Here is a 16,563-nt window from a genome sequence, read left to right as displayed (position 1 = left end):
CTCCAATCCGCAGTTCTGGCCCTCATGAATCCCTAAATTATCCCAGTTTACCCCTTCAAGATGTCTTCGAAGCCCCTCGTAGTTTGCTCTTCTAAAATCTGGCACTAACACTGGGTTTGGATCGCGGGTTACCGCCCACTCTAACCTAAAACGAACCGTTCTGTGATCACTATTTCCTAACTCCACACACACACCAGACTCATTAGGAACCATTGCAGATGTTTCTGACAAACAGAAACGACTTCACCATTTCTTGAGTGTGTTAGAACGTATTTGGTGAGTGGCTCACATGAACCAAACCTAGCTCTTGGCTAGAAGAGAGCAGTCGTCTTTAACACCACTCCCTTCTTGCCATTGGGTATGTTTGGGGTGTATGAACCACTCACCAAATAAGTTCTAACACACTCTAGGAAATGACGAAGCCATTTTTGTTTGTGAGAAACATCTGCCATGGTTCATGATGAGTCTGGTGTGTGCGTGCGAGTGTGTCTGTGTATGTGTGTGAGTCTTTGTTGTTACTCGATCCACGTGTTTATGTGGTGGGAGTTTAGATGGGTGGGTTGGCCGCTCATGCGCAGTGGTGACAATGAGAACTGGCACGGAGGAACCACAGGCATGCCACACCCACAACTGTTTCTTCCTTCCATTTAACTGCAGCAACAAGTCCTTAACTTGGGTAATGGCAGCACAAGCCGCAACAGCCCTTACTTTAGCAGACGATGCCATGTTGATACAGGGCAAGTGCTTTGTTTACGTTGTGGATGTGGATACGGGCAACTGACCTTGGCCGTGTGTGACACACACCCAGAAAATTTGGATTTGCCAGTTGCCCAAGCTGCCACCAACACGGTGGGAAGAAAAGGACCCAGTGTGACACCAGGTTACGGTCAACCGACAACTCGCTCCCGGATGGGCGCACAGGAGTTGCCAGTAGCCACAACGGTTAGAAGAAAATGGCAGAGGTCGTGCAAATTAAAAACAATGTAAATCAAACAAGAGGTAGGTTTCTATTGAAAAATAAATATTCACTTCATTCAGTGGAGAGAGAGAGAGAGAGAGAGAGAGAATATCCATATCACCGAGATATCCACTCAGGCACTCAGTCTCAGCCTCACTCGTGTGAGGAAGAAATGAGGGACACCATGAGCGACTGGCTAGCATTGGTACCGGTACTGAGCAGTCTGGTACCAGTATCGTACCGTATAGCTGGTACCGTTAGTACCAGTACTGGTACCGGTACCTGCCCACCCCTATGTTGAGTAGCGTGGCAGCATGGGGACTGTATTGTTGTTCAAGTGGTGTGCGGGAAGAACTGAGCTCAGCTGTGTAGCCGCGGCGCCGTGTGAGTCGAGTTGTGTGAGACATGTGGTGGCCACTCCATAAAATATTGCGTATAAGTGGAAAAAACATGTAAATTAAACATTTATTTGGATTTTGGACCCCGCGTAATTTCAGAAACGCGTAAACCAAACTCGCGTAAATTGAGAGTTACCTGTACTGCCCCAAGGCAGCGAGGCCGCTGACCGGGTGAGCGCCGGCAATGACATCATCGGACTCCCAGCGAATCAGAAGCGTGTTTTCAGAGCTCAGCCAATCGTAAGGCTTCATCTGTGGCTCTAAAACAACCCGTTCTCTCTTCCTTTTTCCAAGGTACGTTTTTGAGATAACAAGGGAGTAAAGGAGGAAAAAAATTGAGCTCCGGGGGGGCAGCATGATCCAATTTAAATGGCGCCACTATAAACAGTTGCCTGCACCATGGTGGGCTCGGGGCCGACCATCAGGCCCAGATGGATAGTCTACCAACGGCATAGCCTACATACAATAAAAAATTAAAAAATAAAAATAAATAAATAAAAAAGGGTCAGAATAGATGAGCGCTTTTTCAGTGTTTTCAGTACCTTGAGTTTCGCGATCCTGGAATTTAGCGCTATACCTTCGGAATGAAGCGAGCGCAAAACTCGAGAGGGTACTGTATATATATATATATATATATATATATATATATATATATATATATATATATATATATATATATATATATATATATATATATATATATATATATATATATATATATATATATATATATATATATATATATATATATATATATATATATATATATATATATATATATATATATATATATATATATATATATATATATATATATATATATATATATATATATATATATATATATATATATATATATATATATATATATATATATATATATATATATATATATATATATATATTATATATATATATATATAATATATATATATATATATATATATACTTATATATATATTTATATATATAAGTCACTAATTATTGTTTGCAAGAGACACCACAACACCCATGCATTCACTGTGGATGGGGAAAGGCTTGCCTACACTGGTGTTAGCATAGATAATGTAATATTGCAGAAAACAAGGTAAAACATTCTCTGGGCGGCGGGGCAAGGTGGGCAGTTTGACGTAACCCGTAATATTTTTTTCGTTTTTACGGCTTTAATACATCCTTTCTGCACTTGTTTCATATATCCACGTGTGTGCAGGCGTAAAGGGCTGACATGGGCGTACGGGCATGAGCTTAAGTAGCTCCATTTGTGAGATAATAAGGATATATTTTCTCAGGGCGTGCTGGGCTGGCGCGGCTGAAATGTAACTCGTAATATATTTTTCTTTTTTACGGCTATAACATATCGTCCCAGCACTCGTTTCATATATATATACATATGTGCGGGCGTGAAAGGCTGTCGTGGGCTTACGGGCGTGATCTTAAGTAGCTTCGTTTGTGCCGATGATATATTAAATGCGGTAGTCGAAAGTTAGGTTTTCGGGTCCGTAGAGTTAACCTACACCATATCTGGGTTTTTCCCATATCCGGGTGCCCCCGTGGCTCTATTAACCCGGATACCAGAGGGTTTACTGCAGTTTAATACCACAGAAAATACGTGTTTTGAACGTAAACAGGATTCAGTTGTAGATGTGGCACCAACTGATGAGGCAACCCTTGTTAACCCGTGGGCTTCGGCTATGGGAAAGCCGAGAAGTGGCCAAGAAACATCAACATTACACTGCATTTTGAGACTAAGAAAAGAGCATGGAATGTATATCAGAATACTCCTCTCATAACCATAAAGCCATTAAAAATGCTTACTTTTATTCAAACTCCATTGTTTTTGGGTGGTGTTTGTTACAAAATAAAGTCATGACGCGTGGCATCTAGCCAAGAATCTCTTGTTGTCTGCTTTAGAGAATTTGACAAGTGATTACTGTGCCGATAGCTAATTCAGTCTGCCCTGACCTTACAGCACCGCCTATGACAAATAAGCCCACCTCAAGATCACTCACCCACCACAATGACCCAGGGCATGCATGGTGGGTTGCTCTATGCTGCCATCGCCTACAATTAGCTCGAATCAGGGGTTTTGAGCCGAGCCCCAAACGGGGTCCGCCGTTTCAGCAGACCGACTCATTGCTCCATCCTGTGAAAGTTTCAGGTGTCTACAACAAAATTTTCCCCATAAAAAATATTAAAATTCAATGGTACCCGAGTAGTCCTCCCTCTTCACACCCAAGTTTCCTATTTTATGGCTTAGTTTATACCAATACACATTATATAGGGTTTTGTTTGATTCATTTTTGTGGTATTTCTCTAGAAATATATCACTGCTCCTAATATGGCATCATTCCTTGGTGAGAGCACTTACTTGTGTGCTGCTCCCCCTGTTGGGTGGTGTCTAAGAAAACACGTTTTCTCAAAATGCAAGTTTTTGGTATTTGAAGAAACACTCCTCCCTTAGTTTCTAATCTCTGATAAAAGTGATGGTATCATATGAAAGCTAAGGAAAAGACAAATTTTTTGTCTGTAAAACATTTATGATATCTCTTTTATTGATGATTCTATATATTTATTCTCTCGGTAATGAGGCGAAAAAAGAAAAAAAATCCTTGAGGTATAATTTATCTTTTCATGAAAATGGTGATACATATTCTAAATGTTTTACAAATGAATTGTAGCCTTGGGCATAAACATTTTGTGTACCAGCAGTTAACCCAAGAACGTCGGCAGGCCCTTTTCAGGGCTTTCACGAGTCATGGCTGTGGTACGGTGGACCCTAAAACGGGCTCGCCATAAAACATCAAATTCGAGCTAATTGTAGGCGGTGGTGGCATAGTGCAACCCACCATGAATGCCCGAGGTCATTGTGGTGGGTGAGTGATCTTGAGGTGGGCTTTTTTGTCATAAGTGGTGCTGTAAGGTCATGGCATACTGAATTAGCTATCCATACAGGAATCAATTGTCAAATTCTCTATATTAGACAGCATGCGACTCTTGGCTAGATGCCACGCATCACGAGACTGTTTATTTTGTAACAAACACCACCCAAAAAGAATGGAGTTTGGGTAAAAGTAAATATTTTTAATGGCTTTATGGTTATGAGAGGAGTACCATGATGTATGTTCCATGCTCTTTTCTTAGTCTCAAAATGCAGTGTAATTTTGCCGTTTCTCGACCACTTCTTGGCTTTCCCATAGCCAAAGCCCACGGGTTAAGGGTGTACTACCGAAAATAAAGGAGGAGTGTTTCATAGTATCATGACATTTATCCCCCCTCCCCCCCTCCAAAAAAAAAAATCTCGAAAACTCTTTGTCGAAATTTCACCAAGCTTTCAGGTTTTTCAAATTTCAACATAACAGTAATAGATATAGGTAAAACGTTTTGAGGAGTTGAAAAAAAGGTTTGCGTCCAAGAGTAACAGGCGGAGGGTCCCCTCAAGTAATGCGAGAGGCATGGATAGCCAGCGGCTAGCTTATTTATACTATTATAGACTCCATACGAAGCACACCTTCCCCATGCCATCAAAATTCTCATAACTTAACCTGGCAGCATTGGCAGACCCATTTATGGGCTCCAGCGAGTCAGTCCGCTGAAACAGCGGACCCCATTTGGGGCTCAGGTCAACATGTCTAATTCGAGCTAATTGTAGGCGGTGGCAGCATAGAGCAACCCACCATGCATGCCCTGGGTCATTGTGGTGGGTGATTAACCTTGAGGTGGGCTTATTTGTCATGGGTGGTGCTGTAAGGTCATGGCAAACTGAATTAGCTATCCTTACAAGTAATCACTTGTCAAATTCTCTAAAGTAGACAACAAGTGACTCTCGGCTAGATGCCACGCATCACAAGACTGTTTATTTTGTAACAAACACCACCCAAAAAGAATGGAGTTTGAGTATAAGTAAATATTTTTAACGGCTTTATGGTTATGAGAGGAGTACTCTGATATACTTTCCATGCTCTTTTCTTAGTCTCAAAATGCAGTGTAATGTTGCCGTTTCTCCGCCACTTCTCGGCTTCCATATAGCCGAAGCCCACGGGTTAAGGGGAAAGTCTGCCATGGATTAAAATTAGATCTATGGTCATTAATAATTTATATATTGTATATATTATTACTTTTGTTATCATATGAAAATTTCAAGCTGATCAGATGAAAGGAAAAATTTACAAAATTATTTTTCGTTGTTTTTATGAAAAATTTGAATTTATTTTTCTCAGCCATTTTTATACCGATTTTCTGGTGACATCCACATCTGATAGTTCATTGTTATTCTAACAATTTGCCAAGATGTTTTTTTGAAAGCTGTTTTTGTTAATATGTAAAATCTTTTTTTATTTTTCAATCAGGACACCTCTCCTCCCGAAATTGACCTTTCTTTTGACCACCTCTTTTGATTCTTTTTTGGGAGCAGCGAGTAGCGGCTTTTTTTTATTATTATTTTCTTTTTTTGTGTGCCCTTGAGCTGCCTCCTTTGTTGTATAAAAAAAAAAGGGGGGGGGGGGGGGGGGACGTGCCATGCCCCTCATTGTTGCAAGGTTCGATCATTACTCTCCAGGTGCATAGCTATCGGTTGGAATTCCTTTGGCTGTCTTCCTCTTCTTCTTTATTGTCTTCTTCGGTGTAATTCTTCTCTTTTCTCTCTCATTTCTAATCCTTTTTCTATGTATTCATTTGTTCCAAACATTTTTGTGAGCAGGTTGCACTTTTCATATCCATAATTGTGTTCCAAAACTGTTATATGGGTTACAAATTTCACCCTGAAGATTGCTGCATGTTTGATTTTCCAACATTTATTTCATACTTCGGCATGCCAACTAATGTGCCACAGTCAGCGTGCCACGACCACGTACAGCCATTTAAATCTCCTCACTGTTGTCATTTAAATTTATGTCTGACTGAAAAAAATTATACCATTCGAAAGCCAAAGGATAGGGTGTTGCCATAGACCATATAACTCAATTTCGTATTTTTAAAAAAATATTTTTATCCGGACTCTCCCCTTAAGAAATATATCGAAAGAAAACCAGGTTGTTAGCGTCAAGTACCAAGCCTGAGTACTCGTACTAAACTCCTGACCACGTTGGAACTGCCACCACCACCGAATTCTACTTATATCTCCACTACATCTCTTGAGTCCCTGAAATCCACAGCTAAGTAGCAGATTAGGCTTGGTCAATTCTATTTTTGTCTTAGCTTGAGATAGGAATTAGGGAGTATTCCAGGTAATTCATGTTCCTTTGGTTTTAATTGGTGATCAACATTAGCCTCGAAAGCTGAGGTTAATTTCCCACAATTATCATCAGTAGTGTTATATTATTATGGATAATAATAATAATAATAATAATATTTACCTGAAAAATAAAAATATTTTGTTTTACTTTTATATTATTAGTTTAGACAGTTGTACCTGGTAACAAAAGGGGTGCGCCACATTTCCTACAAAGCATTTCCTACACGTCACACTTCCTACAACTTTAGCAGTTTTTAGAGTAGTGACTATTGTCACAATTCCTGCATGGTTCCAGTCACATTTCCTATGCCAAGAAATGCGACAAGTCCTGATTCCTATAGGATTCGTCAAATTTCCTACACCAAGAATGGCAGCGAGTTTGAATCAAGAGTGTTTGATTCAAAATTTTGACCATGAGTCAAGTCTACATGGGGAGAAAAGTAGAGTTCACGTTGAGACGAGTCAAGTCAAGTTTAGGTTCAACCCAGCACCATTCTCTCCCTTCGTGGGGACAACACTACCATGTCTGAAGGTAATGACGATGTACTTAAAGTACATAGTCACTACCTTCAGAAACCTTACTTACGATGTTGCAACTGTTGCTGCTGCTGATGTGATGGTGATTGCTGCTGCTGTGGTGGTGGTTGCTGCTGATTGGGCCTCACAGGACTCTGATTCAACAATGGGAATGTGGAGGAGCTACTCTCATCCATCCTGACAATCCAAACCTGAAAAACAAGTTTAAAGTATTAGGTCATTGTTTATTTACATTCGGACAATAGTGCCAGTAGGCTTTCTTGATGAGGCCTGCTGGTTGGCCCCAACCTGTAAAGCAGCATCCACACTATGGGAGACCAGGCCCAGAATTCCGTCTTTGGCTCCACACAACTCCCATATATGGTAATGTGGGCGGGGCTACGTGGAGCGGCAGTGAGCTTCAAGCAAAAGGTATTTGTTGGGTGACCCAGTATGCGACACCCAGATGTCTATTAATAGCGAGACAGGTCATTTGTGCTGCGCCTTCCCATCACTCACGGCGGAGAATGACGAGCGTGGGCTGCTCACCAGTTGTGCCTTACCTGTCGCTTATTATAGTGTGGACGCTAACCCCCCTTACTCCCTCGTCAGTCCGCCTCATTCCGGGCCTGGTCACCCATAGTGTGGACTCCGCTTAAGGGGTGCTGGCAAGTGTTTTATAGTGCACCATCTTGCTTGGTTCATGCTGCCCTTGGAACTCCACTTGATTCTCTTTAGAGAGTCGCTAGAGTCCATGTTGATAGGTGGTCATCAGGACAGCATGTCGGTAGTCTTCGGCCACTCGATGATGACTGAAAATTGTCAGCTTGTAGCGACAAGAGAGACTTGAACTGGGCCCTCCAAACACCGCACCCACACGCTGACCACTCAGTCACCATCTCCCCAATTGGGTCCTTCACTGAGCTCGATCTACCATCTGGTGACCCTACTGGAGCCTCTATCAGAGCCAAACTTGCAGCAAGCTGGGGTCCAGTGAGGCTTAATTGACATTTTTCTGTACCAAACTAGCAATATATCATTTGTCACTATCATGTTTACCCCCAAAAATCTGAATGCTGTACATTATATTATTCATGACATTATGATGAATATTGTTGGCAAAAGAAGAGTATTCATTGATATAGCCTACAACATTCTATCCTGTGGTTAATAGAAATGCATCAGAGCGGCCTCTTGGGCAAATATTTCCTTCACACAAGAACAGAGAAGTCAAACAGGCCTGGCATCATGTCATGCTATCAATTCGTTACAGTAGTGGTGGGAGGTAGAGTTGAAAATTTTGCCACTCAACATTCCTCTGGCTGGCATGCCATCGCCTCAACACGATGCATTCCTCTGCCTCTCCAATCAGAGCCCTTGAGGTTGTTTACACTGCTGCTAAACATATCGTACGCTATTGGCAGCAAGTATTTTACTTATTTCATACTTCTAATTCAAATCATAATACACTTCTTTAGCATTTTATAATATTACATTAACTATGGAACTTTAAAAGAACAACGTACCATGTAACTACTGTTTATTATTATTATGTGGGAAAAAATATATATTTTAATTTCCTATTTCTTGCATTTTCCCATTTCTTAAATACTACTATAGTCTGTTCACTTAAGTCCGACCCAAGCTGACAACATAAACCTAAGCGTGTTTGCAAGCTGAGTGCTGATTGGCTACTGCTATGGCTTCCAAGTTTTCTTTAACCTCTGTTTGTGTTTATCTCACGCAGCACTTTCTGCTAATCTGCACTGTGCTTACGAACACGCTTAGGTTTATGTTGTCAGCTTGGGTCAGACTAAGGTGAACAGATTAATAGTAAGTCAAGTGTCTCTATACCGTGGTTATGAGAAAAATATGTGATTTCTAAATACTAGTGAAAAACTTGTAAGAAAAATTATTTGGACATACGTTGCATGCATAGTTTTTTTTTATAGTTCCACCAGGGCCACCAGGTGGCTCACTGAAGGACCCCATTGGTCTGTTCACCTCTGGGCTTTATGATGCCTGTTACAGCCACGACTTTAATTTTATCTTAACTTCCTTGACCAGAGGGGTGATTAACCATTTTCAGTGCCAATGGGGTATACAGTATAACTTCATTTATCCGGCATCCAAAAAAACGGCACGGTTCTGAACTGCTGTTGTTTACACCAGTGCTGCAAAAACAGAAACAAGCGATGAAAGTGTCGAATAATGTGTGGAAGGGCCTGTTCACCGCTGGGCATTTTGATGCCTGTTACAACCATGACTTTAATTTTATCTTAACTTCCTTGGGCAGAGGGGTGATCAGCCATTTTTCAATGTCAATTTGGTATATTCAGAATTGCCATCCAGCAGGCGTCATCATCAACTACGTCTTTGTGCCCAAGAAACTTGACCTAATCTGTCAATTATCGTAAATTACTTGTGTTTCTTTGGGACTTGTAACAGTTATGATTCAATACAATAATTGATACTATTATTAATAAAAATGCAGCTGATCATTCTTGTGGTTTTATTAATTGGTAAACAAGAGAAAATAAATGTGGTGTGATTTTTTTTTTTTTTTTTTTTCGTCGCGGCCTATTGCGCTAGTAGGCTTCTTCTTGGTCGGCCCAGCCCGTTCTGATGCAGGGGAGTGTTTATAGTGGTGCCATCTTGCATTGGCTCATGCTGCCTTCCCGGAGCTCATCTTTAATCCTAGAATCTAGAGTCCAGGTTGATAGGTGGTCTTCTGGACAGTATGTGGGTAGTTTTAAGCCACTCGGCGGCGGCTGAAAAATCCCAGCTTGGTGGCACCAGGCGGGGATTGAACTCACGTCCTCCTGAATGCAACGCCGTCACTCTGTCGACTCAGCCACCGCCTCCCCATAATGGATGGAATGAGTAATGAAAGGGTGTGTGAGCGTTTTGGAATGTGTTGCGTGGGTGAAGGGAAGAAGTGTGGAGTGCTGGAAGAAGTGAAACGACAGACTTTAAAGTGGTTTGGTCTAATGGAGAGAATGGAGGAGAGTAAGATGACCAGGAGGGTGTATGTGAGTGAGATAGAGGGAGGGAATGTTAGAGGACGACCTCCAGTGAAATGGAGAGATAGGGTACAGGAATACGTTAGGGAGAGGGAGGAAAGATCAGTGAGAAACTTTGAGCAGGCAAGGAGGGAGTGTCTGGATAGAGAGAGATGGAAACTCTTCTGCCGTGGCCATCCCCTGGTGGGAGCTCCTAGGAGCAGGCGTCAATTAGATGATGATGAGAGAAAATAAACAACCAAAGCAAGGTTCTCCTAATTAAAAGTTTTTCATGCATGGAAGTCCTGGAAAATCTAGCAGAATTTGACTTTTTAAATAATTATTTTTATATTACAATATATGATGAGAACCGCCTGCCGTATGCCTGTTGTTTGAGTCCTGGCTTGGGTATAATCAATAATAATACCAACAACAAAACAACAACAACAACAATAATAATAATAATAATAATAATAATAATAATAATTCTAAGAATAAGAATGAAAATAATAATAATAGAATTAAGAACTATTTTTTTAATAATGATAGTGATAATATTAATAATAATAATAATAATAGTAATATTTATAATAATATAATAACTAACAATGATTATAACAATAATAGTAATAATAAAAACAAAGATGATCATAATAATAGTAATAATAATAATAATAATAATGATAAAAGTAATAACAATATTAATGATAATGATAATAAGAGTAATAACAATCATAATAATTATTATTATAATGGTAACAGCAAGTTTTTTTTTATTAATTCAGTATAAGAACTCTTATTCTTTATCAAAGTACTGTCAATATATCATCATATATTTTAATATGTTATGATCATCAATTTCATTAATGATTGTGTGTGTGTGTGTGTGTGTGTGTGTGTGTGTATTTACCTAGTTGCCTAGTTGTATTTACCTAGTTGTGACATACGGGAAAAGAGCTATGCTTGTGCTTTCCCGTCTCCATATCCACTCTTATCCAACTGTGTGTGTGAGAGATTTTTACATGCATTTACATAGAAATTCAGACCACACAGACCCTATGGTCCAGATTAGGTGATCTTTCCTTAAGGAAAGAAGACGCCTTCCACTTAGAGGCTGACATTAATTTTTTTCAGATCGATATCAAATTTGGTATGTAAATGTCTTAGTAGGTTAACTATACAGTGTCCAAGTATCACTGAGATCCAATCATTAGGTGACGAGAAATAAATTATAATGTGCTCGGTAAATGCCAATAAATGCTGTCGGCATTAATCAAAATTACTCGGGTTTTTTTCTTCTTAATGTATTGCAAATCAGTCTGTATAATCCAGATACATGTAGCTTTAATTCTGTAGATTTAGATTTTCATTTTTGCATTGCATATTCGAAAAAAAAAACATCTACAAAATCATGACAAAATTTTAGCTTTGTTTTGGAAAAAAAATTCTACTGAGATTTACATACATTTTTTCGAAAATCTAAATCTACGGAAAATTCTCCTTTCTTTCCTCTTTCTAAACATACCTTTTTGTCTGCAGTCAGTTAAAAACCTGACACTGTGATTTTGCCCTAAAGGTCAAAAACCTTACTATTGAGATACGAGCCATTTTCTTCTGAGTAGTGCATATCATCATATTTACAGGCTTTATGTGGCATAATTGTACATATATTGGGATAATAACAGCAATTAAAGGTAATTCAATGTTTATTTTAGTGTTTAGGCCTTATGGTACCTGGTCCCCTCCTGTATAGAGGATATTACTCCCTCGCAGGTGAGGACACGTGACAGTGACGGTTGAGTCAGAACAGTTACGAGTCAGCTGAAGCGTCTTTCTCTCCCAGCATTTTGTGCATGCTGTTGAAATAAGGCTTTCCAGTTGTTTGCGACTAAGTATAAGTCTTTCTTCGTCTTCATCAGGAGGAGGAAACTCCTTATTGAACAGCTGGCATCGCAAAGAAGTCCGTGTTACTTCTGGTGCTACGGTAGTCACCTATGATGGTGGAGGTGAATGCTGGGAGGTTGAGGGTGCTGGGTGAGGCAGTGGTGATGACTCAGGTCGTGAGGTGGTGGCTGGCTGGGGTGCAGGAAATAAGGCTTGCTCACCCGAAGCTACGCTCTCTTCCCTTCTCCTGCTCCTCCTCTCAGTCATCGTCATAACTTTTTCTAGGTGCGTTTTCCTGAGCTTAGATGGGCGACCCATGGCTTCAAATCCTCTAAAATTCAGGAACAGCTTCACAAAACGAGAAAGACACTTGGGAGCTGAGCTTGTGACATCCACACCAAGGAGTCAGAGGGGACACCACACTACGTTCACAACCGTGACTCACTCCTCCTACTCTCTCGCTCTCTCGATGTTGCCATATGATAGCTAAAAGGGTAAAAGCACTAAAAAATGCCCCCCCAATAAGCAGAAAAAAGCTTCAATATCATCAAAACCATAATAGTTAGGGAGCCCAGTGAAGTTTAATTGAAAAGTTGCGCCCAAAAGGTTTGACTGGTTTACCCGACTGTACATACAATAAGAATGTCTAAAAGGGATTTCTTAAGTTTCGCATTCCTGGGGTTTGGAAAAGGGACCCTTAAAGGGGCCTTAAATTCATATAATTCAAACTTCACTCACAAAACTATGCATACATAACAGAAACACATAGTAAAGCACAATAATGCAACTTAAGAAAAAAAAATCAATGGCATTGCCATTTAAGAATGGTAATAATCATGGTAATTAATTCCTTATAATTCAAATTTTGCGCCCAAATTATTTCTTTATTTCATAAGATTAGTATGCCTAGGTACTATCTTAAAATGCAACTTAAGAACAAATCTGACCTGGCATTACCATTTAAGAAAGGTCAGAAGTAAAATATGAATCATTAGGCCACCAAAAAAAATGTCCATCATTCATATTTGGTATATAAGCTGTTTCTACTGAATAGTCATTCAGAATGCAACTTAAGAACAAAAATTCAAAGGCACTATCATTTGAGAAGGGTATCAATAGTAGTAATTCATTCCATATATATAATTAATATTTTGCACCCCAAAAAAATCTTTATTCCATAAATTTTGTATGCTAACATATTAAAAAAGAAAAAAAATCCATTGTATTTCCATATAAGGAGTTATGAGCAACTTCATAAAAAAAATATAATGCTATCCAAGATAATTCAGAGAAGTTTTAATTATCATCAGCCTCAGACTCAGAATCACTCTCTTCTGATTCATCCCCCTCATCCATATCAGGATTGTCTGCCGTATCATGATCTTCCTCATCTGCTTCAGTTTCATCACCGTTTACCTCAGGAACAGTTAACTTGGGATCGAGAACTTCAGGTAGCTGGTTACCTTGGAACCATATGATTCTGTATCTTGATTCTTCTATTTCCCATCCATCTTTCACTAATGGTGCCTTCTCTAATGTTGCAGTATGTGATGAAGCCCACATACGTGCCACAAACGATACACGGTTTATGGAATAAAGATTTTTTTGGGGTGCAAAATATTAATTATATATATGGAATGAATTACTACTATTGATACCCTTCTCAAATGATAGTGCCTTTGAATTTTTGTTCTTAAGTTGCATTCTGAATGACTATTCAGTAGAAACAGCTTATATACCAAATATGAATGATGGACATTTTTTTTGGTGGCCTAATGATTCATATTTTACTTCTGACCTTTCTTAAATGGTAATGCCAGGTCAGATTTGTTCTTAAGTTGCATTTTAAGATAGTACCTAGGCATACTAATCTTATGAAATAAAGAAATAATTTAAATTTGAATTATAAGGAATTAATTACCATATTTATTACCATTCTTATATGGTAATGCCATTGATTTTTGTTCTAAGTTGCATTCTCCAATTACTCAAACTCAAACAACTTATAAACCAAATATGAATGATGGACAAATATTTTGAATTTTTGGTGACTTAAGGGTTCATATTTGCCCTCTGACCTTTCTTAAGTGGTAATGCCAGGTCAGATTTGTTCTTAAGTTGCATTTTAAGATACTACCTAAGGATACTAATCTTATGAAACAAAAAAATACTTTGGGCGCAACTTTTGAATTATAAGGAATTAATTACCATGATTATTACCATTCTTAAATGGCAATGCCATTGATTTTTTTTTCTTAAGTTGCATTATTGTGCTTTACTATGTGTTTCTGTTATGTATGCATAGTTTTGTGAGTGGGCGTAGAAGTTTGAATTATAAGGAATTTAAGGGCCCCCTTTTAAGGGTCCCTTTTCCAAACCCCAGGAATGCGAAACTTAAGAAATCCCTTTTAGACATTTCTATTGTATGTACAGTCGGGTAAACCAGTCAAACCTTTTGGGCGCAACTTTTGAATTAAACTTCAATGGGCTCCTGAACTATAAGCAATAGCAATAACACGTGCCTTGGAGTGTGCGGGGCATTTAAATAATGGTAAACATAGGCGATTTAAAAATATAAGGAATAATGGTATCAACTTGCGGTTTTCACACAAGATGCCAGACATTTCAAGGGTGATTATGATGTTAATAACTCAATATTGACCTCTGGGTCGAAAAATATTATATTTTTAGGTGTCTTCTCCCCTTACATCTAAGTGATTCTACATTAATCAGATGGCTCCAAAACTTTGCATTTCTATTTTAGTAAATATTAAGTTGTAGGAAGTATTGGTCGAGCTTTTTTTTACAGGAGTCAATTGTGATGCACTGGACCACTGAAGGTGGGAGTTTATTCCATTCTCACACTACAATGTTGGTGAAGAAAAATTTGGTGTAGTATGAATTTGCTTGTTTACATTTGAGTTTTGTGCCTGAATTTTTCGTTCACAAAGTGTCATTGATTATAAACAATTTCGATTTGTACACATTCATGAAGCCATTAAGTATTTTAAAGCATTCGATCAGTTTTCTTCGGAGGTGACGTTTCTCAAGAACGTGTTAAGAGCTGAGAGCCTTTCGTCGTAAGGTTTGTAGCGGAAGGAAGAGATATTTTTTGTTGCCCGATGTTGAACCTAATTTAGCAATGTCCTTTGCATGGTGGGGATACCAAAACTGAATTACATATTCCAAGTGGGGTCTGACTAAACTATTGTTAAGCTGGAGTATTACATCTAAAATTTTTAATTAAAAGTTTCTATTAAAGAAGCCCAGCATTCTGTTTGCTTTATTTGCTGTATCAATGCATTGCTTTGAGAATTTGAGGTTGACACGAATTTGACACCCAGGTCCTAGATGCATTGAATGCTTTGAGTTTAATGCCACATTTTGTAATCAAACCTCTTGTTTCTTGTTCCAACTAGAAGAACCTGGGGCCGTATGCTCGAAAGGTGTGAGGGAGCAGTTGGCTCCCTCATGTTGGTCCGCCTCCCTTCAACCGCGGAGGGTCTATGCTCAAACGCGTATGATGCACAACAATCGCTGTTCAAGGCTTATTAGGATTGAAAGGGTGGTCGACCCAAGTTTTTTGCTATTTTGTTTACTCAAAGGGAGGCTTATAAGATGTATTGAGCATTCTTTCATTTGCTAACCGCTTTCCAAAATAATTTCAAAGTGGCATAAGCCTTCTGAGATACGAAACTTACCATAAAAAATATAGCCGATATAACAGCAGCCTCTTGTGGCGAGGGATGGCATCTACAGGCCTTGAGGATGCCAGCGAAACGCTTTCAGCAAGGTAGGTGATCAAGGGAAGGGAGGGTGAAAATCAGGAAGAGGGAAGGAGGGATAGAGAGAGTCCCGAGAACCTAAGATTTGGACGCCATTATTGGCCCTGTTTTCGACGCGCTTTTCAAATGCTAGCACACGCTCTCTTTTGAATTTTTGTTTCACAGCCATACGGGTCGTCCACTGAAACTGAGCACACTTGTGTCAGACCTGCACACCTTCCCCTAACAGCCAGCAGGGAGCCAGCAGCCAACGAGCTCTGGGAAAGTAAATAAGAGACAGTTTATGTCTCCATCGACAGGTATTGCCAACCCACCATTACGCCCTTATACTTTACCATAATTTGGCCACGAGCCGTTGGAATGTGCTGGAAGAAGGTGACAAGAGATTATTATTAGCCTTACGATCAGCCACTGTCTATGTATAGGCACTCAGTAACCCACGTAGCCCGTGATATATGCGTGTCACGGCGGCCTGCTGACGACCTTGAGAGGCGGCAGCGCTCAGAGGGTACCAAGAGACTTCACACAAGTCTGGGTGTTTCTCTTTGAGTGTTGCTGTTGTGATGGATGGATTTAAAAATACTTATTGCTGTAAAACATTATCGGCAGCAGTTGGGGAAGACTTTCCATTACCTACATATCCCTTCATTGCCTGACGTACCCTTGCCTGCAGGGAGGGACTCTGCCTCCTGAACGTCATGAGCCTTGATATACTTGTCATGGGCCACGTGCATGGCTGACACACTACCCAAACTCCATCAATGCAAAGGCACTTTGCTTCCTTTCCATT

The 16,563-nt window shown here is 39.6% G+C and overlaps 1 protein-coding gene across 3 annotated transcripts in view; it reads right to left on the bottom strand.

The window, feature by feature from the left end:
- LOC127001158 (serine/threonine-protein phosphatase 6 regulatory ankyrin repeat subunit A-like) overlaps positions 1-16,563 on the bottom strand; it is a 71,412-nt gene that overhangs the window by 34,636 nt on the left and 20,213 nt on the right. For all 3 annotated transcript variants that reach the window (XR_007754820.1, XM_050865369.1, XM_050865370.1), the window contains exon 2: positions 7,173-7,314. Coding sequence is in view for 2 of the 3 variants with exons in the window: in XM_050865369.1 (XP_050721326.1) it covers positions 7,173-7,299 (127 nt within the window). In the remaining variant the exon portion in view is untranslated. The remainder of the gene's footprint in view (positions 1-7,172; positions 7,315-16,563) is intronic.

This window comes from Eriocheir sinensis, chromosome 20 (assembly GCF_024679095.1).
Source record: "Eriocheir sinensis breed Jianghai 21 chromosome 20, ASM2467909v1, whole genome shotgun sequence".
Taxonomy (NCBI): domain Eukaryota; kingdom Metazoa; phylum Arthropoda; class Malacostraca; order Decapoda; family Varunidae; genus Eriocheir; species Eriocheir sinensis.
The sequence above is the reverse complement of the archived record's forward strand: the minus strand, read 5'-3'. Positions and strand labels throughout refer to the sequence as shown.